Source organism: Chaetodon auriga, chromosome 14, assembly GCF_051107435.1.
Source record: "Chaetodon auriga isolate fChaAug3 chromosome 14, fChaAug3.hap1, whole genome shotgun sequence".
In the NCBI taxonomy this organism is placed as follows: Eukaryota; Metazoa; Chordata; class Actinopteri; order Chaetodontiformes; family Chaetodontidae; genus Chaetodon; species Chaetodon auriga.
In genome coordinates this window covers 203166-225028 of record NC_135087.1, presented here as the reverse complement: position 1 = coordinate 225028, position 21863 = coordinate 203166, and the positions used below count along the sequence as shown (strand labels likewise).

The 21863-nt window shown below is 48.6% G+C and overlaps 2 protein-coding genes across 2 annotated transcripts; both read left to right on the top strand.

Moving 5' to 3' along the window:
• Positions 1–155: 155 nt before the first annotated feature.
• Positions 156–3750, top strand: clec14a (C-type lectin domain containing 14A). Its single transcript, XM_076747882.1, has 2 exons — positions 156–451; positions 1628–3750. Exon 2 carries the CDS (start codon positions 1665–1667, stop codon positions 2982–2984), a length of 1320 nt encoding a protein of 439 aa, XP_076603997.1. The 5' UTR covers positions 156–451; positions 1628–1664; the 3' UTR covers positions 2985–3750.
• A 7143-nt stretch (positions 3751–10893) lies between these two features.
• On the top strand, positions 10894–14206 carry sstr1a (somatostatin receptor 1a). Its single transcript, XM_076749241.1, has 2 exons — positions 10894–12546; positions 12762–14206. Exon 1 carries the CDS (start codon positions 10954–10956, stop codon positions 12142–12144), a length of 1191 nt encoding a protein of 396 aa, XP_076605356.1. The 5' UTR covers positions 10894–10953; the 3' UTR covers positions 12145–12546; positions 12762–14206.
• The last annotated feature ends 7657 nt before the right edge of the window (positions 14207–21863 follow it).

The following is a 21863-nucleotide window of genomic DNA, read 5'->3' as shown; positions in this document are numbered from 1 at the left end:
TCAAGCTCGACTCTGAGGTTTTTTTCTCGTCTCTGTGGATGAACGACAGCGATCCTGGGGAGGAACTAACTCGCCCTATCAAGACACAACACACTTCCTGTTGTGGAGGACGGGGGGGCACGATGTGGTGGAACAGGGTGAGGCCAGCAGTCAGTCTGTCAGCAGAGCTACTGTGGAGGAGAAAGCAGCTGAAACGGAGAGAGAGAGAGAAAGGGAAAGAAAAGAAGAGACGAAGGAGGACCTGAAGAAGGTGTTGAGAAACAAGACAAACGATTGGAGAAAATACGAAGGAAAATTGGAATCAGAGAAAGAAAGAAAGAATCAGAGTGAAAACCAGAAGAAACAGAAGAAGACAGTGAAGGAGGAGAAGGTGTGGATCACGGAGGAGAGAGCTGAAGGAGTCAGCTCTCAGATTTGTGTTGAAGAGGACGAGTTGAGTCTCAGTCTGACGGTAAGAGGAGCACCTCGTTGGCACCGTTGGAGTCGGATTTGTGTACTTTTGAGCATAAACAGAATTAAAGTGATAAAGATCCATCAGACATCCTGAGAGGAACAGGAAGAGACTTTGTTCCCTAACTAGGAGCTTCCTCCTTTCCTTCTCTTTGGGATGTTTCCTCACTCCCTTCGCAACCTTTAATGTGCATTTCATGACTACTACGAAGCACTTTGCATCTACACTTTCACTCTTTTTCTGTCATGTTCTCATGGTTTCACATCTCCCTCGTCTCGCACCGCTTCTCAGCTCCTCTTCATGATCAACTTATTTTCTTTACTTAAACTTCGCCTGCTTCATACGAGCTCACTGCTTTTATCCACGTTTTACTTTATGTTTGAACTTATTTCTGTGAGCTGCACCTGCACTTCCTTCTGTTTGCATGTACTTTGAAATGAGTAAAGATCAGATTCAGGTAACACTGACAGGTCCCTCATCATGTGTGCTAATAACAGAATGAAGTCTTAATATACTGATTAACAGGTGGAGTGTGTCGTGATCGGCCTGCTGTAGCCTGCAGGTTAACTCAAAGTATTTACAGATTCCTGTTGGTGAACATTGAACTCCCACCAACTCAGGAACAATGTGAGGGTCTGGTTTTCCTGCTGTACTGTGAACTCAGTCATAACACTGACGAGGAAGCTCTGATCGAGACCGGCTGACGGTTGTAACAGTCAGCAGACCCTTATGGTGCTAAATGCTCAAGTCTGCTGTAGACCTTTAGGAAGAAGTACCTTGAAAAGTAAAATTGATTCCTGTCGTTGTTATTATTTAAATTCTTATGATAATTATGAGAATTCATGTGGGTGCTGAAGTCTGAGAGCGTATCCAGATTCCTGATCTTCTACCAAAAAGTGATTTCAGTTTCTTCCTGTTGAGTTGGAGAGAAATCGATCATTAATCTGATCAATGCAGCAAATCAGTCTCTGATTTGAGAACGGCAGACTTCAGTATCGTCTGCATATTATGAGCTTTCAGACGTTCTTAATCACAGTTTGATGCCTTCAGCCTCCATGAAATGAGCTGAATCATGTCTTTAAAGTGAAGCAAGTGTCTTTTACTTTCCCTCGGACTCTTATGGAGTTTCACGCACAAACAGAAACAATTTTTGTGCAATTGTCTTTGTTTTGACAGACTGACATCGTCAGCGGTGGGGGAGGAGTCAGAGAAGATGGAGTCTTGGTTCTGCTGCTGCTGGATTTACCTTTGGACAGTTATCACCCTCTTCAGAAGCATCTCAGCTGACCCTGCTTCACCAACGCAGTACACCGTCCACCGCACCCAAGTCAGTTTCGACCAGGCCATGGAAGAGTGCACCACTGGTGTCCTGACCACCCTCGCTACCAAGCAAGAGGTCGCCAGCATCCTTGAGCTTGTGTTCAAGTCACGTTCACTCCTAAATCAGAATGAATTCACCTTCTGGGTTGGCCTGAGGAAGGCGAAGAATGAGTGTGTGGTTCCCACGCTGCCACTGAGAGGATTCAAGTGGATGGAGGACGGCAGTGAAGAGTCACAGGTGAGCCGCTGGGCAGAGGAACCAAAACACACCTGCACGACAGTTCGTTGTGCGGCGCTCAAGGTGGAGTTAGAGGGGTCAACGGTGACCAGGTGGGGTCTGATCAGCACCACTTGTAAGAACAGTTACCAGTTCATCTGTAAAGTGAGAGACAGACCGGCAGGGACACGTCAAGCACCTAAACTTGCTACATCAGAACCAGAACCAGCTACACATGAACCTAACACTACTACACCTGGGCCACATCAACCTGAATCTAGACCTGCAACACGAAAACCAGAACCAGCTACACCAGAACCTGAACTTTCAACCCAAAGAATAGTACCACAAACTGACCTGAAGCCTAAAACTGGACCTGAACTCCATGGACCTGATCCTGGTTCTGAACCAGCACCAGGGATGGACTTGTGTCAGCACCCCCTCATCCCTGGTGCCCGCTCCCTCAGTCTGGATGCCAACAACAGTAGCAGAATCAAGGTGGAGTGCTGGTCCACCATCAGGCTGGAGCTCCACTGCTCCGGCCGCCCTACTGTGTGGCGGCTTTTGGATGACTCCCCCGCCAACTTTACCACCATCTGCCAGCTGTGTGAGGACGGCTTCCAGAAAGACGCTTCTGGAAACTGTGTGGACATCGATGAGTGCAGCGGTGGTCGCGCCCCCTGCAGGCACACCTGCCTGAACACTGAGGGCTCCTTCAGGTGCGTCTGCTCTGATGAGAATGGGAACCAGCAAGACGAGGACTCGCCGGTGTGCACAGATACGGCAAAAAATGATGACAAGAGCTTGCTGTCAGGTATCCTTATCCCGGTGCTGGTTGCCGTGGCAGCACTGGTGGTGCTGGTGGTGCTGGTCGGGGTGACGGTGAAGTGCTGCCTGATGAGGCGGTCAAGAAAACGTATCATGAAGAAGGCGGAAAAGATGGCGCTGAAGAGCAAGAGTTCCTCTGAAACTGCTGATGAGAAGGTAGCAATATGAGGAGAGCTGCAATTGGTCGAAGGCACTGTGTGGCAGTGACATCATCAACGCCATCATTCAGTGTGCTGCTGGGTGAAAATACTGCATCTCCAAAGAGACTCAAACTTTCCTGAAGAAACAAAGTTAATTTTTCAGTTTTAAATGTTTTCAAATGTTCTCACATGAGATTTTTAAAATGTAAAAATGTGAAGTTTGTTTTCTGTCACAGCTGAAATCCTGTTATTTCCATAATTAATAGCTCGTAGAAAATCATCTTGACCTGTGTGTTCCTCAGTGGATCCAGTGGGAAACAGGTGCTGTACTCTGAACAGGTGAAGTCCAGGTGAGGTCCAGGTGAGGTCCAGGTATATGATGTAGTTTCCCTGTGTAATAGCGTCCTCATGTGGAATGAATGTGGAATGGCATACGATCCCGTCTTCAGTTCATAACTAGTGTTGGTGATGTAGTTCCACTGCTTTTGGGGGTAACTAGAAATGTAACTAATTACTTTTTCAAGTAACAGGATGCAGTAACACTTATGTAATCGTTACTCGTTACTTTTGTCTGAGAGGACAGCGGATTCTCCGGATCTTCAGGAAGAGAAGAAGAAGAAGAAGAAGACTGCACCCCCTCATTGGCTGATTGTTCTCTGATTAAAAGTAAACTCACAGCTTTTAATCTGAACTTAAACTGACTTTATTCACTTCATGGAAGAAAGAAAACTGATTGTTGATCATCACATTGAAGTTTTTTTCTTTCTGATCAATAAAGATTTTGTTGTTTTAAATGAAGTTTCACTGGTTTTATTTTGACAGCTGAGGTTAACACCTTATTAATGATGAATGCGTGGCTCGTCAAATCTTATCTCACATCACAAACGTCTGCCACGTGTCTGTCACATGACCGGTGCTGCCACTCCAGTCACGTGACGTTCCACGTTTCCATGACGACAGCTGTTCGAGCCTCAACAGTGATAGACAGATTGTGAGATGAGTCCGTCCAAAAGTGTCTCATCCTTTACCGAACATCCACAGACAATGTCCCACAGGTGGAGGACAGGTAGACAGAGCACATGCTGCTCACCTGATCCCACCTGTGGTTTGATAATATAACAAACTGGTGAAGCTGGAAAATAAACTCTCTCTCTCTCTCAGTGTCTCTCTCTCAGTGTCTCTCTCTCTCTCAGTCTCTCTCTCTCTCTCAGTGTCTCTCTCTCAGTCTCTCTCTCTGTGTCTCTCTCTCTCTCTCTCAGTGTCTCTCTCTCTCTCTCTCTCTCTCTCTGTCTCTCTCTCAGTCTCTCTCAGTGTCTCTCTCTCTCTCTCAGTCTCTCTCTCTCTCTCAGTGTCTCTCTCTCTCTCTCTCTCTCTCGCTCTCTCTCTCAGTGTCTCTCTCTCAGTGTCTCTCTCTCTTTCAGTGTCTCTCTCTCTCTCTCTCTCTCAGTGTCTCTCTCTCTCTCTCTCTCAGTGTCTCTCTCTCTCGCTCTCTCTCAGTCTCTCTCTCTCAGTCTCTCTCAGTGTCTCTCTCTCTCTCTCGCTCTCTCTCAGTCTCTCTCTCTCTCTCAGTGTCTCTCTCTCTCTCAGTGTCTCTCTCTCAGTGTCTCTCTCTCTTTCAGTGTCTCTCTCTCTCTCTCTCTCTCTCTCTCTCTCTCTCTCTCTCTGTCTGTCTCTGTCTGTCTGTCTCTCTCTCTCTCTCTCTCTCTGAGTGTGTGCTGGGAGTGACAGGGTGAGTGTGTCGGAGAGCGTTTGTTGAGCGTGTAAGTGTTTCAAACCTTTTTTTTGCTCTTTTTCTTGCACTGGGTGTTGGTAAATGTGTTTTTGAACAGTTTCTCTGTCATCAAACTTTGTTTCGTCGCTGGTTTTAGTGTTTTGTTCGTGCTTTGTGTGGCGGCGGCTGCCGCCGCGGCCTGCCATTCATTCATGGCTGCCGCGCGTGGTGTCTCCGGTTTGGAGAAACTCACCCGCAGACATGCCATCAAACTCTCTCCACCTTTTGGTGTGTCGGTGGAGGACTGCGGCCTGGCTGTGGGTGAAGTTGTGGGTTGTGGAAGCGTTAAATCAGCTTCCAGGATGAACAGCGCTGTGGTGATTTTCCTGGACAGCACTGAAAAAGCCAGTCAGCTGGTAGAGAGCGGGGTGGTGGTTCAGGGGACGTTAACGCCGGTCTTTTCCCTTGTTAGCCCGGTAAAGAAGGTCATTGTGTCTAACGTGCCCCCTTTTCTAAAAAACGAGCTGTTAGAAAACGAGCTAGCTCGACACGGTCAGATCGTGTCCCCCATGAAGCTGATTCCTCTCGGCTGCAAGTCTCCGCTGCTCAAACACGTCGTGTCGTTCAGGAGACAGGTGTCCATGGTCCTCAATGGAAACAAGGATGAGCTCAATATAGCTCTCCGTTTCCGTATCGATAACTTCGACTACACTGTTCACGTTACCACCGACACTGTCAAATGTTTTGGATGCGGAGCAGAGGGTCACCTGATCCGTTCATGCCCCGACAGAGCGGGAGAAAAGCAGCCAGCAGAGCCGCCTGTCAGAGCTGACAGCCGGCCTGCGGCTCAGGGCGAAGCGCGGAGCGAAGCACCGAGCGAAGCGCAGCGCGAAACACAGCGCGAGGCGCAAAGCGAAGTGCAACGCAAAGCGCGGAGCGAAGAGAAGGGCGCACAGGGCAGCACAGACTACACACCCACAGACACACACACACACACAACTGCAGACAGTGAGGAGCAGGTGAACGGTCAGGCAGAGGAAGAGGTCACCTCTCAGACTGAACAGGCAGAGCCCAGAGTCCAGACTCTGGTGAAGGAGCTGGCTGGACAGACTGCCACCAGGGTGGCTGAGTCAGTGTTGGATGAGGTAGAGGACGGTGTGATGGTGGAGGACAGGGTGATGGAGGAGGACAGGGTGATGGAGGAGGACAGGGTGATGGAGGAGGACAGGGTGATGGTGGAGGACAGGGTGATGGTGGAGGACGATGGTGTGATGGAGGAGGACAGGGTGATGGAGGAGGACAGGGTGATGGAGGACGATGGTGTGATGGAGGAGGAGTTTTTAAAAGTAGCAACAAAAAGGAAAACTCCAGAAACCAAAGCCACCAGTGAAAAGGTTCCAAAAGTGTCAAAGAAAGACCCACAGTGCTCCTCCTGTCAGTCAGAGGAACACACACAGGACACACAGGACACACACAGCTCACACACGGACACACAGGACACACAACGCACACACAGCTCACAGGTGAACACAGAGGACAGTGACTCTGACACAGAGAACATGCAGGCAGAAACACACACCGGTTATTCTTTCTCAAGAATTCGAGCTTTTCTGAGGAACACGAAGGGGCTGAGAGCTGTGAAGGTGGAGGAACACTTTCCAGACCTTCAGTTATTCCATGAATCCATCAGGTTCTTCTTGAGGAAGTCAGGAGGGCTCGGGCAGCCTTCCTTCACTGACCCAGAGACTTACCGGCTGAAAAAACTGATGGTTAAAGTGCGAACACAGATAGAAAAAGATGACTAGGATGAAGATGTTCTCCCTCTTCTTCTATTTGTTGTCCTTTGTCCTGTTGTTGTGTACATGCAGCCTAATCATGTGCGAGATGAAGATTGGCTCTTTAAACATTAACGGTGCGAGAGAAGACACAAAGAGAGCTGCTCTCTTCTCTCTTCTTCAGTCTAAAGGACTAAACGTGGTTCTCCTTCAGGAGACCCACAGCACTCCTGATAAGGAGGCGGACTGGAGGAGGGAGTGGGGGGGGGGGCTCATCCTCAGCCACAAGACTAGTAACAGTGGAGGTGTTGGGATCCTCTTTTCTAGAGACTTTCTACCTGTTTCCTGCTCTGTGGAAGAGATCGTTCCCGGCCGGATGCTGAAAGTCTGTGCTGTCTTCGAGAGTGTGAGGATGGTTTTTATAAACGTCTACGCTCCAACCGTTGGCTTAGACAGACTGGTTTTTTTAGATGTTTTAAAGACTGTTCTTACCAACTGCAGCAGTGAGGAGTACCTGTTCCTGGGAGGTGATTTTAACTGCACAGAGAACCCTCAGCTAGACAGGAACCATCAAGAACCTCACGCTGCTTCCAGACGGGCTCTGATGAAACTCGTCGAAACATTTGATCTCTGTGACGTGTGGAGACGTTTCCATCCTGCTCAGAGACAGTTCACCTGGGCTCACAGCAGAGATAACTGGATGTCTCTGGCCAGACTGGACAGAATGTACTGTTTTAACCATCACTTCAGTGTTTTTAAAGGTGTTTCCATCAGCCCGGTGGGTTTCTCTGACCACTCTCTGGTGCACTGTGTGCTGTCTGTCAGAGACGTTAAATGTAAGAGCGCGTACTGGCACTTTAACACCAGTCTGCTAGCGGACAACAGGTTCCAAAAGGCCTTTAAGTCCTTCTGGAGTAATTTCAGACAAACACAGTCTGATTTTAGCTCTTTGCAACAGTGGTGGGACGTGGGCAAAGCTCAGATCCAGCAGCTTTGTCTGCAGTACACTTTCAATGTCACAAAGGACATGGCCCGGTCTATGAGAGATCTGGAGAGAGAAGTCGTGGAGCTTCAACATCTAGCAGACTCCACAGGAGATCGAGAACATTTTCAAGTTCTCAAAGATAAAAAATCAGCTCTGTCTGACCTGCTGGGTATCTCTGCTCAGGGCGCTCTGGTCCGCTCACGTTTCAGGCACATCGCTGAGATGGACGCTCCCTCTCACTTCTTCTTCGGTCTAGAGCGTAAGAATGGACAGAAGAGGCTGATGCACTCTCTGCGGTCTGACACCGGACAGCTGCTGTACGACCCTGCTGAGATCCGTCAGCACGCTGCGGAGTTCTACAAAAGACTTTACAAGGCCGAGCTCCAGGAGGAGCCTGAGGTGACCACGGCCTTCTTCGAGGGTCTGCCTCAGGTCTGTGAAGAGGACATTGTCGAGCTGGAGGCTCCAGTGTCTGCTCGGGAGCTGCAGGAGGCCCTGCAGAGCCTGCAGAACGGGAAGGCTCCGGGGATAGACGGCCTCCCCGCCGATTTTTACAAGGCTTTCTGGCCAGTGCTGGGGGAAGATCTGTTGGTCGTCCTCAGAGACAGTCTGAGTAAGGGACAACTGCCTCTGAGCTGCAGGAGGGCTGTTCTCACCCTGCTTCCAAAGAAGGGAGACCTGCAGGACATTAAGAACTGGAGGCCCGTGTCCTTACTCTGCACAGACTATAAGCTGCTGTCAAAGGTGTTGGCCAAGAGGCTGAAAAAAGTGATGGAGCAGATCATTCACAGGGATCAGACGTACTGCGTACCCAGCAGGTTGATAACTGACAACATCGCTTTAATTCGTGACATTTTGGACCTCTCTGGTTCATTGGGCTGTGAGCTTGGTCTGATTTCTCTGGACCAAGAAAAGGCTTTTGACCGGGTTGAACACCAGTACTTGTGGCGGACGCTGCAAGCTTTTGGGTTGAGCTCTGGTCTTATAGCCAAGATCAGGGTCCTGTACTGTGACATTGAGAGTGTACTGAAAGTTAATGGTGCTTTAAGTGCTCCTTTTAAAGTCCTGAGGGGCGTCAGACAGGGGTGCGCTCTCTCAGGCATGTTGTACTCTCTGGCCATCGAGCCCCTTTTACACCGTCTGAGATCAAAGCTGTCTGGTTTTTCTTTTCCAGGTCTTAAAAAACCATGTGTGTTGTCTGCATATGCTGATGATGTCATCATTTTTGTCAAAAAACAGGAAGACATTTATAGGTTGCATCAAACCGTCCTGGACTTTGGTAAAATCTCCTCAGCTAAAGTCAACTGGCAGAAGAGCGAGGCTTTAGCTGTGGGTGACGGGCTGAGCAGGAAGCTGGTGCTACCAGGAGGCCTGGTTTGGAAGAGAGGAGGACTGAAGTATCTGGGAGTTCATCTCGGAGATGAATCCTCTCTTTCCAAAAACTGGGAGAATGTACTGGAAAAGGTCCAGGCCAAGCTGGACAAATGGAAATGGATTCTGCCAAAAATGTCTTTTAAAGGTCGTGTGCTTGTGATTAACAACCTTGTGTCTTCCATGTTGTGGCATCGTCTGGCGTGTGTGGACCCTCCCCTGAACTTGCTGTCCAAGGTGCAGGCAGTCATGGTGGACTTTTTCTGGGACCGTCTGCACTGGATCCCGCAGAGCGTCCTCTTCCTGCCTAAGGACGAGGGAGGGCACGGGCTGGTGCACCTGGCGAGCAGAGGAGCGGCCTTCAGGCTCCAGTTCATCCAGAGACTGCTGTCCGGACCGGCAGACCTGGTCTGGAGACCTGTGTCTCGAGCCCTTCTAGAGCGCCGTGGTGGACTGGGACTAGCAGAGTCGCTTTTCTTAATGGATACGAGTGGAGTTAGGCTGGACAATCTGCCACCTTTCTACCGTGGACTTTTTAAAGTGTGGAGTCTGTTTAAAAAAGAGAGACAGACTCACGGTGACTCTCTCTTTTGGCTTCTGAAGGAGCCGGTGGTCTACGGGACTCGGCTCAGGTGCGCAGCAGGACCGTCCCTGCTTCGGAGACTGTGTGAGACCAAGATTGTCACACTGGGCCGGGTGATGGACTTGTGCGGCCCCTCTATGGACAATGCTGCAGGTCTGGCCTCCTGTATCGGGGTCAGGTCTGCCAGGGTCATCAGCCACCTGCTGGGAGGCTGGAAACAGCAGCTGACAGACTCAGAGAGGTCTTTAGCTGCTGCACACGGTGCAGGGCTGAAAGCAGCCGACGACTCGGATCCCTTCCCCGAGTTAAAAATGATTCCGGTGTTTGAATGTGCTGATGACTTCATGTTAAAGGTGAACAGTGAGTACACACTGAGGAACTTAACAGGCAAAGCTATGTACTGTTTACTGGTTAAAGTGCTGAACCAGCGTAAACTGGCGGGGCGAGTGGACACTCCTTGGAGAGCTCGGCTGGCCCTCACACAGGCTCAGAGGCCTGAGTGGAGAACGCTGTACAAAGCTCCTTTAACCAGGAGGGTGGGAGACTTACAGTGGAGGCTTCTGCACGCTGTGCTTCCTGTGAACGCCTTCGTGTCAGTCATCAATCCAGATGTTGGGCCTGATTGTCCTTTCTGTGCTCAGAGAGAAACTGTTTTTCATTGCTTCCTCGAGTGTACACGTCTCTCTGCTCTGTTTCACCTGCTGAGTGTGTTCTTCTCCAAGTTCCATGAGGTTTTCTCGCATCAAACATTCATTCTTTGTCACAAATACAAAAAGAAAAATAAATCAAAAGGTCAGCTGTTAAACTTCCTGATCGGTCAGGCCAAAATGGCCATTTACATCAGCAGGAGAAACAGAATGGAGAGTTCTGTGGACACTGATGTCAGGCTGATCTTCTGTCGGATGGTGAAAACCCGACTGAGGACGGATTTTAATTTCTTCAGTCTAACACAGAATTTGGATGAGTTTGAAGGCACGTGGTGTCTGGACGATGTGCTGTGTTCAGTGGAAGAGAAAAAGCTGCTTTTTGGACATCTACTGAGCTAAAGATGTCTTAATCTTTGTGTTGTAAGGTGGAGGGTTTTTTTTTTTGGTTGTTGGTCTGTTTTTATTTTGAGCACTGGACTGTTAATACTACTGTTGTTTCTTTTGGACCGGTGAGCAAATAAAAGTGGTTTGAAAAATCAAAAATCAAAATCTCTCAGTGTCTCTCTCTCTCGCTCTCTCTCAGTCTCTCTCTCTCTCTCGCTCTCTCTCAGTGTCTCTCTCTCTCTCTCTCTCTCAGTGTCTCTCTCTCTCGCTCTCTCTCAGTCTCTCTCTCTCTCTCTCTCAGTGTCTCTCTCTCTCTCTCGCTCTCTCTCAGTCTCTCTCTCTCTCTCAGTGTCTCTCTCTCTCTCAGTGTCTCTCTCTCAGTGTCTCTCTCTCTTTCAGTGTCTCTCTCTCTCTCTCTCTCTCTCTCTCTCTCTTTACCGGAGCGCGTCTCGGTTGAACCGGATCAGTTGAGGAGAGGCGGCAGCTGATCTGATGATCTGATCTTGTTTTTTTGGATGAATCTCTCGATCATCTCCCTGTCATGCAGCTGAACACCTCCTCCTCCTCCTCCTCCTCCTCCTCCTCCTACTCCTCCTCTCTCTCTTCTTCGTCTCTTCCCGTCGCTCCGAGCTCTCTGGAGGACGGTGGCGGCTTCTTCCTGCTGAACGGATCCGGCAACGTCTCTGCGTCCGGCGGCGGCGCGTCCTCCGCGGGCAGCGCGGCTCTCATCTCCTCCATCTACTCTCTGGTGTGTCTGGTCGGTTTGAGCGGGAACTCCATGGTCATCTACGTCATCTTCCGGTACGCTAAGATGAAGACGGCCACCAACCTGTACATCCTGAACCTGGCGGTGGCGGACGAGCTGCTGATGCTCAGCGTGCCGTTCGTGGTCACCGCCGCGCTGCTGCGCCGGTGGCCGTTCGGCGCGGCGCTGTGCCGCCTCGTGCTCAGCGTGGACGCCATCAACATGTTCACCAGCATCTACTGCCTGACGGTGCTCAGCGTGGACCGCTACATCGCCGTGGTGCACCCGCTGCGGGCGTCCCGGTACCGGCGGCCCACCGTGGCCAAGCTGGTCAACGTGTGCGTGTGGATGTTCTCCCTGCTGGTCATCCTTCCCATCATCCTCTTCTCCTCCACCGCCCCCAACTCGGACGGCTCGGTGGCCTGTAACATGCAGATGCCGGAGCCGGAGCGGCGCTGGATGGCGGCGTTCGCGGTCTACGCCTTCCTGATGGGCTTCCTGTTCCCGGTGCTCGCCATCTGTCTGTGCTACGTGCTGATCCTGAGTCAGCTGCGGGTGGTGGCGCTGCGGGCCGGCTGGCAGCAGCGCAGGAAGTCCGAGAGGAAGATCACAGTGATGGTGACGGTGGTGGTGTCGGTGTTCGTGGTGTGCTGGATGCCCTTCCACGTGGTACAGCTGGTGGGCGTCTTCCTGCAGCGTCACGACCCCACCCTCAGCCAGCTGGCCGTCGTTCTGGGTTACGCCAACAGCTGCGCGAACCCGCTGCTCTACGGCTTCCTGTCCGACAACTTCCGCCGCTCCTTCCAGAGGATCCTGTGTCTGCGCTGGATGGAGGCCCCCGAGGAGCCCCTGGACTACCTGGACTACTACAGCACGGCCCTGAAGAGCCGTAGACTCAGTCTGGACCAGGACCCGCGTGTGGATCGGGAGGAGGACTCCGAGGGCAGGAACAGAACCTGCCCCCCCAACGCCAGCTCCAGGATGTAGTCTGAACCCTGATCGCACTTCCAGGATTTATAAGAAGTGGTGTACGAAGTCCTGTTGCACCTTTATGAGGAAGACTATGTCACCTGGCCACCTCCAGATCTGCACAGAGAGGGGTGTCATGGGTAACTGTAGGGTTGCCAGCTGATTGGTTGATCTGGCATCCTGTCAGGAACAGAAAGGGCACATTTTAATGTTGATCATGAGCAGGTGGGCCTGTGGAGGACACCTGGACCCAGCGTGACCTTATTTCCTCCAGATCTGAACATGAACGTGATGATGTCACACTGGACAGGAAACATTCATTTCCTGTCTTGAACTCACTTCACACACAGTTCAGTCTGATTGAACTTGTGAAGTCTCTCCGACCAATCAGAGAGAAGGGGCGGGCCTGACCGTCAAAAGGTGAATGTTCTAGCTGCAGGTGAAATAATACAAACAGCAGAAGAACAGATGCTGATTGGCTGCAGACAGTAAATCATAAAACGCTGAATAATTAACAAATCTACCAGCTCGTTGTTAGCCTGTTAGCGATGTTAGCTCCTGCAGTTTATATCATAACGCAACCACGCCACTTCCTGTCCTGATTTCAGTCTGACCGCATTAACGCTCCTCTGCAGGTGTCTCTGCTGTAGCTCCGCCCCCTGCGCTGACTCATTCAGGTGGATCTGGGACAACACGGACTGCTGCTTTGTTTTGGTATTTATGACCTCTGACCTCACTGAATGTAAAGGTAGACACAGGAAGTGATGAGGCTGCTGTCGATCAAAGGCAGTGATTCGCTGACACTGTTTAGGTTCATTAATTTATTGATTGATGACATAATCTGACTCTATTTAAGGAAACAAGACTTCAAGAGCTCAGATTAAGAAAAATGAAACATAGATTTTTGCTAAAATTATTTTTTCCTGTATGTCAGTTTGACCTGTTTTTACCCAGAATGCAACTGTGTGTATTTCTATTGAAAATGTGTTTATAATCTTTCACATATCTTCAAGCTGAATGTTTATTTCTGATATTATGAAGAAATATTTCAAGAAATGAAGATTTCTGCAACATGACATAAAAGTGATCCAGAATCAGACATTGAACCAAATGAAATGTTTGATCAGCTCTGTGATTGGCTGTTTGTCGGTGAAATGCACCCTGGGAGTCGTAGTTGACTTCTTGTAGCTGAATGAAGAACGATGATGATGATGATGAATCAATAACAGACGGAGGTAAAGACTGTGAACCTGATGATGATGATGAACGGCTCTCACCTGTAATCTGCAGTGATGATGATGATGAGGAGGAGGAGGAGGATGACCTGAATCAGTCCATGGATCAATAACGTTGATGATAAAAGCTTTTGTAAGATCAAATCTGCGGCTTTGTGTTCCATCTCATCACTGAGTCCATTAACTGATCTCCTGTCAGCTGCCTGAAGGTCACCTCACTGATGATGTCACTGACACAGCTCAGGTGAGAGTTCCCTGCTGGACACGGAGGAGGAGGAGGAGGAGGAGGAGGAGGAGGAGGAGGAGGAGGAGGAGGAGGATGAGAGAAGTGAGTCATGATAACTTTAATTTGAAACTGTCCTCATCAGTGACATGAGGGGAACCCTTCCTGTGTTTCAGTGTAATCAGATTACTCTGAGCCTGTGCTGTGCTCTGACTTTTTAAATATGTATAATAATGTTTAAATAAAGTTTTTTTTTGTTTGAAATGTTCTATTTTTACATAGATGACGAGCTCTCTTTGACTTCTGTGTTTAAAAGTCTCTGCTCTTGTTTTGTGTTTTTGATTTTATTTCTGATCCAAACGATTCACCAACGTTCAAACCTGATCCCAGAACAGGCTGCAGAGTCTGAGACGAGTCCAGCTGGTCCTCAGAGACCCGTCTGTCTGTCTTTGTCTTTTCACCTGGTGCTGCTCCATGATTGGATGGAGGAACAGCTTGAGACTTTGGCACCATCTGCTGGACCTTCAAAATAAAAGCAGCATGGACGCAGTCTGCGGACAGAGAGGACAGTTTGTGCTGCCACACCACAGGAAGCAGCAGATGTGGTCACCATGGTGATGATGACCCCCCCCCCCCCCCCCCCCCCCCATGGTGATGATGACCCCCCCCCCCCCCCCCCCCCCACACACACACACACACACACACACACACGCACACACTGACAATGTGGATGTGAATTGTTTGTTCTCATGGATTAACGGATCAGTGTGATCAGTCAGGATCTGTTTGTTGGCTGAGACAAAAACTAACTGCAGTTCTTGAAATTGTCAGTTTTTTTCTGTTTCTGTCATCTTTGCCAATAAAGCTTTGGAATATTTGTACAAATACCTTCATGATGTGTTTGATTAAAACATATGAGCTGATATATTGTCACGTCTGATGGCAGAAGTTCTCAACCTGAAGAGGTGGCACTCACTCAGGTGTGGTCAGGTGATCTCAGGCCTCGTCATACCTGAACAGTCAGAGTCACGCTGCTGTTCTAATAAACAGCCGATTTCTTCTGTGGTTGTTGTTTGACTCTGAGTCCTTGAACTCGGCCGCTCGTCACTTTGTCTCTGCTGCAGTGTGGAAATGAGCTCTGATTGGTTGTCGCTGACTCACTGAAATGGCTCAGAAGTATCTGAGCGGCAGCCACGATGAAAGCCGTTTGAATTCTGTAAGTGAGGAGGAAACGTGTCTCAGTGCCTCCTTTCTTATCTCCTTCAGCAAAGGACACACTGGACCATCCTTCACGGAAGGAAAGGAGACAAAGCTGTCCCACAATTCCTTGCAACAGCAACATTTAAAGCGACGCAGCATTCAACCATTAAATGGTCAACATCACATGACACATCCACCAACGCAAGACTGAAAGCTGGTATCAAGGAGGCAAAGCGGGCAGAGACCTCAGCACCAAAGATATGTGGCAAGTGACGAAGACGATCACAGCGCCCCCATCAGGTATGAAGCCACAGTGCCAGATGAGCTCAACACATTTTATGATCATTTTGAACAACAAATCAGTTGTCAAGTCTGCTCCACCTCCAGAGGACCAGCCACTGTCAGTGTCCACAGCGGATATGAGCGACATGTTCAACATGTCACCGCCACAGAAGAGACAGCGTCCATGTGGAGGTGAACAGCTGTAGGGTCCTTGGAATCAGCATCACAGAGAACCTGTCGTGGTCATCTCACATCTCCACCTTGGCTCAGAAACAGCTGTAAATGGCCAAATGTCAACTTTTATAGAAAGTATGTGACGGGAAATATTACAAACTGGCAAAGTTTGTGCAGGGCCCAGGACAAGAGTGGGTGATTAAAACCATCCAGAACATCATTGGCATGCATCAACTTTGCCTCGGTGATATCGGTGAGGTGCCTGCACCAAGTCCAAAGGATATTAGAAGAGAATACCCACCGCGGCCACAGCCTGTTGTACCACCAGAGCACAGAGCAGCTTCCACAGGCTGTAAGACTCCTCAACTCATCCTCTGCACTACACCATAAACAATGTTTTCCTGTTGTTCCTGTGTACCATAAAGGGACCACAACATGCATTTCATTGTGCAACCCTGTCTTGTAGGATGACACATAAATTAACCTGAAGAAGAGTCTCTTATGGTGCGGTCAGTAAACACAGCGTAGCAGCCCTTCACCATCACGCTGAGGAGGTTTTCCAGTCCAGCAGACAGCAGACCTGAACACCAACAGACTGTCTGTCAAAGCTGCCACAGCAGCTACAGTCCACAACGTGAACCGATGAAGAGGACAGACAGGTCATGTGACCCAGGAGCAGCTCATCATAGAGGTCACACGTCTGTCCACATTCTTTCTGTCTGTCTCTCTTTCTGTCTGTCTGTCTGTCTGTCTGTCTGTCTGTCTCTCTTTCTGTCTGTCTGTCTGTCTGACAGGAAACAGTGCGTGAAGCTGGGGAAACACCTCTCCGACGCTAAGACCATCAGCACCGGATCCCCCCAGGGCTGCGTTCTCTCTCCTCTGCTCTTCTCCCTGTACACAAACAGCTGCACCTCCAGTCACCAGTCCATCAAGCTCCTGAAGTTTGCGGACGACACCACCCTCATCGGACTCATCTCTGATGGCGACGAGTCCACCTACAGGTGGGAGGTTGACCATCTGGTGACCTGGTGCAATCAGAACAACCTGGAGCTCAATGCTCTAAAGACAGTGGAGATGGTTGTGGACTACAGGAAGAACTCAGCCTCACCCGCCCCCATCACCCTCTGTGACTCCACTATTGACACTGTGGAGTCTTTCCGCTTCCTGGGAACTATCATCTCCCAGGACCTCAAGTGGGAGCCGAACATCAGCTCCCTCATCAGGAAAGCTCGGCAGAGGATGTTCTTCCTACGGCAGCTGAAGAAATTCAGCCTGCCAAAGACAATGATGGTGCACTTCTACACAGCCATCATTGAGTCCATCCTCACCTCCTCCATCACTGTCTGGTACGCTGCTGCCACCGCCAAGGACAAGGGCAGACTGCAGCGTGTCATTCGGTCTTGCAGAGAAGGTGATTGGCTGCAATCTACCATCTCTTCAGGACCTGTACGCCTCCAGGACCGTGAGGCGTGCAGAAAAGATTGTGGCTGATCCCTCTCACCCCGGACACAAACTCTTTGAGCCACTCCCCTCTGGCAGGAGGCTGCGGTCCATCAGGACCAAAACCTCACGCCACAAGAACAGTTTCTTCCCGTCTGCTGTCAGCCTGATCAACAAGGCCCGGAACCCCCCCGACACTCTTCACACTCCACCTCTGCCTCATCTGTCACACTGACATAAATACAACTCTATGTGTTACATTAACGCTCAGCTCGGACTTCCTTCTGAAAAACAGACTGTGTTTCCGCAAAAAACAAACAAACAAAAAACAGACTCGTGTATATATATATTTATGTTGTTATAGTTTGTGCTCTGGGCGGCACGGTGGCGCAGCAGGTAGTGCGTGTGCCTCACAGCAAGGAGGTCTCTGGTTCGATCCCCGGGTCACACACTTCTGTGTGAAGTTTGCATGTTCTTCCCGTGCATGCCTGGGTTCTCTCCGGGCACTCCGGCTTCCTCCCACAGACCAAAACCATGCTCATTAGGTCAACAGGTGACTCTAAATTGTCCATAGGTGTGAGTGTGAATGGTTGTATGTCTGTCTATGTTGCCCTGCAATCGGCTGGCGACCGGTTCAGGGTGAACCCCGCCTCTCGCCCGTTGCCAGCTGGGATAGGCTCCAGCCCCCCGCAACCCCGAAAGGGATACGCGTGTATAGAAGATGAATGAATGAATGAATGAATTTTGTGCTCTTATTTTTAGTAGATGTGTCTGCACCAACTTCACCACAACAAATTCCTCGTATGTGTAAAATCATACTTGGCAATAAAGCTTTTTCTGATTCTGATTCTGATTCTGTCTCTCACAGTTTATTATAATTATTACAATTCCGTTTCTATTATTAAAACTTCCATTTCAAAGAAACTCAACAGAAAGAAACCTTCATTGAACCACAGCAGGTGTCAAGTGTTCAGGCCCTGGAGGCCCCTGGAGGCCCCTGGAGGCCCCTGCAGGCTCCTGTCTGTCTGTATTTTACACCAACAACATTGAGAATATTGAAAATATGTCACCACTCACTTTCAGTGTAGTTTCAGTGACACCAGCAGGTGGCAGCATCACATCACATCCATAAAGTCAGAGGAAACAGTTTCAACCCAGTGCTTGTTCTTCTGTTGATGAAACAGAACACAAGAACAGCAGAACCACAGAAAACTAACACACACTAAGTCAAACTACATTTAAACTGACCATTTGACTCACACAGCCTTTTTTATCCACAGTGGACTGAGGTCCAGACAGTTCAGTTCAGTAAAATATTTAGTCCAAAACACGGAAATAATCCACAGAGAACTGTTCATCGTCTCAAATTAGCTGTCAGACAAGCTAATCTGCCTGTGAGCATGTATGCACAGGTGATTGGTTTGTCTCACAATGGCCACTGCACTTTGACCTTCAGACTGACTCCTAATTTGACCAGTAAGGATCTTCCATGAAGTGCTCACAGTCTACAGTAGCCAACGAGAGTCCACATTGAATGGAGGGACCTCGTTCTCTTGATTTTGTAAAGATCGAGCCATGTGCAACCAAATCAGGGCTTCTCAAAGTCCTGAACAGCAAGTCGATCCAGACCCAGCCCAGATCTTCAACTGGTGGCCACACCCACAGGCCACATCCAGAAAACCATTTTCTCATTTGACCAGCAGAATATTAATGAATTCAAAAAATGTGCACATCTAATGTTTTCCACAGTGGAAGAGGTCCAGTCCATCCTGAGAGTGATGGTCGATTAGCTCGCCAACCCCGACAGTCACGGAGACTCACACAGCTCGTCTGTTAGAGGGAAGAAGAGTGTGTTTTCGCTGACCAGCTGTTGTATTGAATCCCAAACTGAGTATTTTTGTTTGTTTGCTTCCTGAAGAGGAGATCAGGACTCGTTCATTGGTCGTTCAACTGTGGGTTTTGAGCACTGACTGCCTCCCTGGCAGAGCTATCATTATGGATTTTAGATGTTTACACTGGAACGCGTTAAAATAACATTAATTTAAGAAAGTGACAACATTACACAATAATTGGCTGATTAGGCCTTTTTTATTTTAACCGTGTGGCCCCTGAACAGATGCTGTTAGGGACCTGCTGTCACCTCGTGTTGTGAACAGGCTACAACATGTTACAAGGTGGAACATTCTCTATTCTGAACACATTTATCATGATCAGAAATTGGTTAATTCAGTAAAATATTCCGTGTAGCTGGAGATCATTCGCAGTGATCTCTCTCATCATCATCACTGCAGTGATGAAGGTGGTTTTAAAGGCTGGTTCCTCTGTGGTTGACATCGTTGCCATAGTGACAGGGTGTCGTGTGTTGTTGATTTCAGTCATCAATGTCAAACCAGAGGATTTCCGATCAGCTCCTGATCCACAGATACAGAAAGTGTCTCTCTGTGTAAACATAGCTGCAAGAAAGAGTCAGAAATGAAAAAGGAGTGTCTGAGCCTCGTCTGCCTCGGGTTCATGCTGCCCAGTCACAAGAGATGTGATGTTAATTAACTGAATAAAAACGTATTTTGTTATGGCGAAACATTTTGGACGTTTGACCTTGAATAAAAATCAGATATGGAACTTTGAGTTGTCAGTTTGAGAACCCTGCTCTAAATATTGATGTAGATGGTCTAAATATAAATAGAAATCTAGATATTTATCTGGATAAATATCGTAAATTGTCTTTTTTGGGAAACACATTTCACATTTTCTGTGATATTTATCGAACACGGGCTAGAGAAGGCTTCATGCTGTGGTCTCATCGTGTTTTCCTGCCATTAAGTCCCAGATATGGTCGACTGCAGGCGTGTATTTACAATAATAATAATAATATTCAGCCAGAAATTAAAACCTGCTTCTTCGGTGTGTTCAAACAGCTCTGACAGTGATTCTGACTGCTGGGGATTAAAGTTCAGAGTGTTTCCTTTCAAAAGAGAACAAAACCATGAATGTGCTCCAAACGGTTGAAGGACTGCTTCAGGTAAGTGTGGCTCCGTCTTGGAGAGGTGTTTTCAGCAAACTGTACAGGAACGGACGTTCAAGGATGTAACACACCTGGCTTCCCGCTCAGGGATCCTAAAGAATGGGAGCGCTGAGGAGAGTGACGTACTTGACTCTCAGGGATCTGAATGAAAGAGGACTTTGATTAAATGTGCCTCCCACCTGAGGACCTGAAAGAAAGCATCACCTCACTCTTCCCTCCAGGTGACCCTAAACGAATCCCTGACGGGGATTCAAAAAATGTGGCACACCTCTCTTCTAGGGACACATTCAAATCCAGGTCTCATTCAGTCTCTACCTGCCTGTCAGTGTCAGGCCCTCGTGACCTCACATCCTGTCTACTGGAGTCTGTCAGTCTGTGTGAAGAGGTCGTGGACAGGTGACAGGTGAGTCAGTCTCTGCAGGTACAGGATAATTATACCCGAGGAGCTTTTAGTGTGACGGCTGCAGGATTTACTGTCCTGTGAGTCACGCAGACGCCATGAACCTCCTCCTCTTCAGGATTTGAGTCCTGAATCACAAACAGGAACCTTCAACCTCCACACTGTACCATGATGTCAGCACAGTGCTCTGCGGACATCCGCGCTGTCAGTCTCATGGACCAGAAACACAAAAACACCAGCATAAATTACTGGAAGACAGTTCAGTTCAGACACACCTCGTGTCCTTCTGGCCTCACTGGAGGGAAAGCAGCTAAGCTCTCCGGGCCAGGAACAGGTCGAACTGGATCCCAACCTGGATCCAAAAAGTGTCTGGCTTTGCAACAAGAGATCAGCATGAGACAAGCTAGATCTTTCTGGTTCCACGTTCTGCAGCAGAACTTATGAAAAGTGGTCCCGACTCCTGCGTGGACCGTCAGCTGTCCCACGGCTGAAGTCTCGCCTGAATGACGCTGATGGCGTTCAGTTTGAACTCAGCAGGGTGAACATTACCAAACATTACCAACCAGTGCAGCAAACTAAAACCTCCGAAGTGAATTGAGCCGTCCTCTCTGATGATCAGATATGATGCATCATGTAGAAAACAGCCATTTCAGGGCACCTGACTTCAGCAGGCGCCCCTGGATCAAAGTACACACTGTGTGTTTTACATGTATTTATACAGATACATGATGTTCAGGGCTGGATCACTTTCCTCAGGGGCCTCTGGGCACCGAAGCTTTAAATTACTTTCCAACTGCAGTTCTGGAAAAAGATGGATGAATAAACAAAGTTATTTGACTTGCTCTCTTCGGTCCTCCTCCTCCTCTTCGTCTCCTCTCAGTATTTTGGTGTAAGTGTCCTTTAATCCGCTGTGACGATGGCGAGCAGTGATCAGTTGTTCCGCTCTGTTACTTGCTCATGAACTCCCTCAAACCACCAGACTGCAACCAGCCAAGCAGAAGAACAACCAGTAAGCAGACCAGAATCTGACCTGTGATCAGTTTGAAGAGGTCAAACTGGGTGAAAACTTCACAGGTTTAATTCTGTACATTTAGACTTAATGTCAGCTGCTTGAAGCGACGCTCATTAACATTTTGATACGTACAGTGAATCCTGATTATTCTCTTTGAATTTGATCTTTATAAGATAAGATAAGATAAGATAAGTATTTGATCTTCACAAACGTGTGTTTTCTTCACTGCAGTAAAAGAGATTTTCACTTCCTGTATAAATAAAGCTAAATTATTTCTCGGTGTGTTCTTCATCATGTCTCTCAAACGGAGGCCCTTTCTGGTTTACCTTTAAGTCCATTCATTAACCCATCATTAATTATGTAATGAAGGTAGCCCAGGAGCTAATTAGTGGATACATGAATTGGATTATCCATATGAAGATATTTTAATGGATTATCTTGGATGGGTAGAAACATCCTTAAACCTGTTTGAATAATGAAAGGGGACTTTAGCGCTTCTGGAGCTTCGTTCAGCTGCGTGAACTTCGCTGATGAAACCGTGAAATGTGCCTGAATGTTTCACAGCTTCACAATCAGTTTTGGCTGTGGCACTGAGTCGGGTTTACGTCCTCATCAATGAGGTCTCCAGGTTGTTTTAAGAGGAAAATGAGTGTCTGAATGAATGGACTTGAAACTTGAAACTTGAAGAAGAGTAACTCACTAAAAGCTGTGGGAGCTTTCAACCAAATCTCGGGGTTTTCATCAGTGGA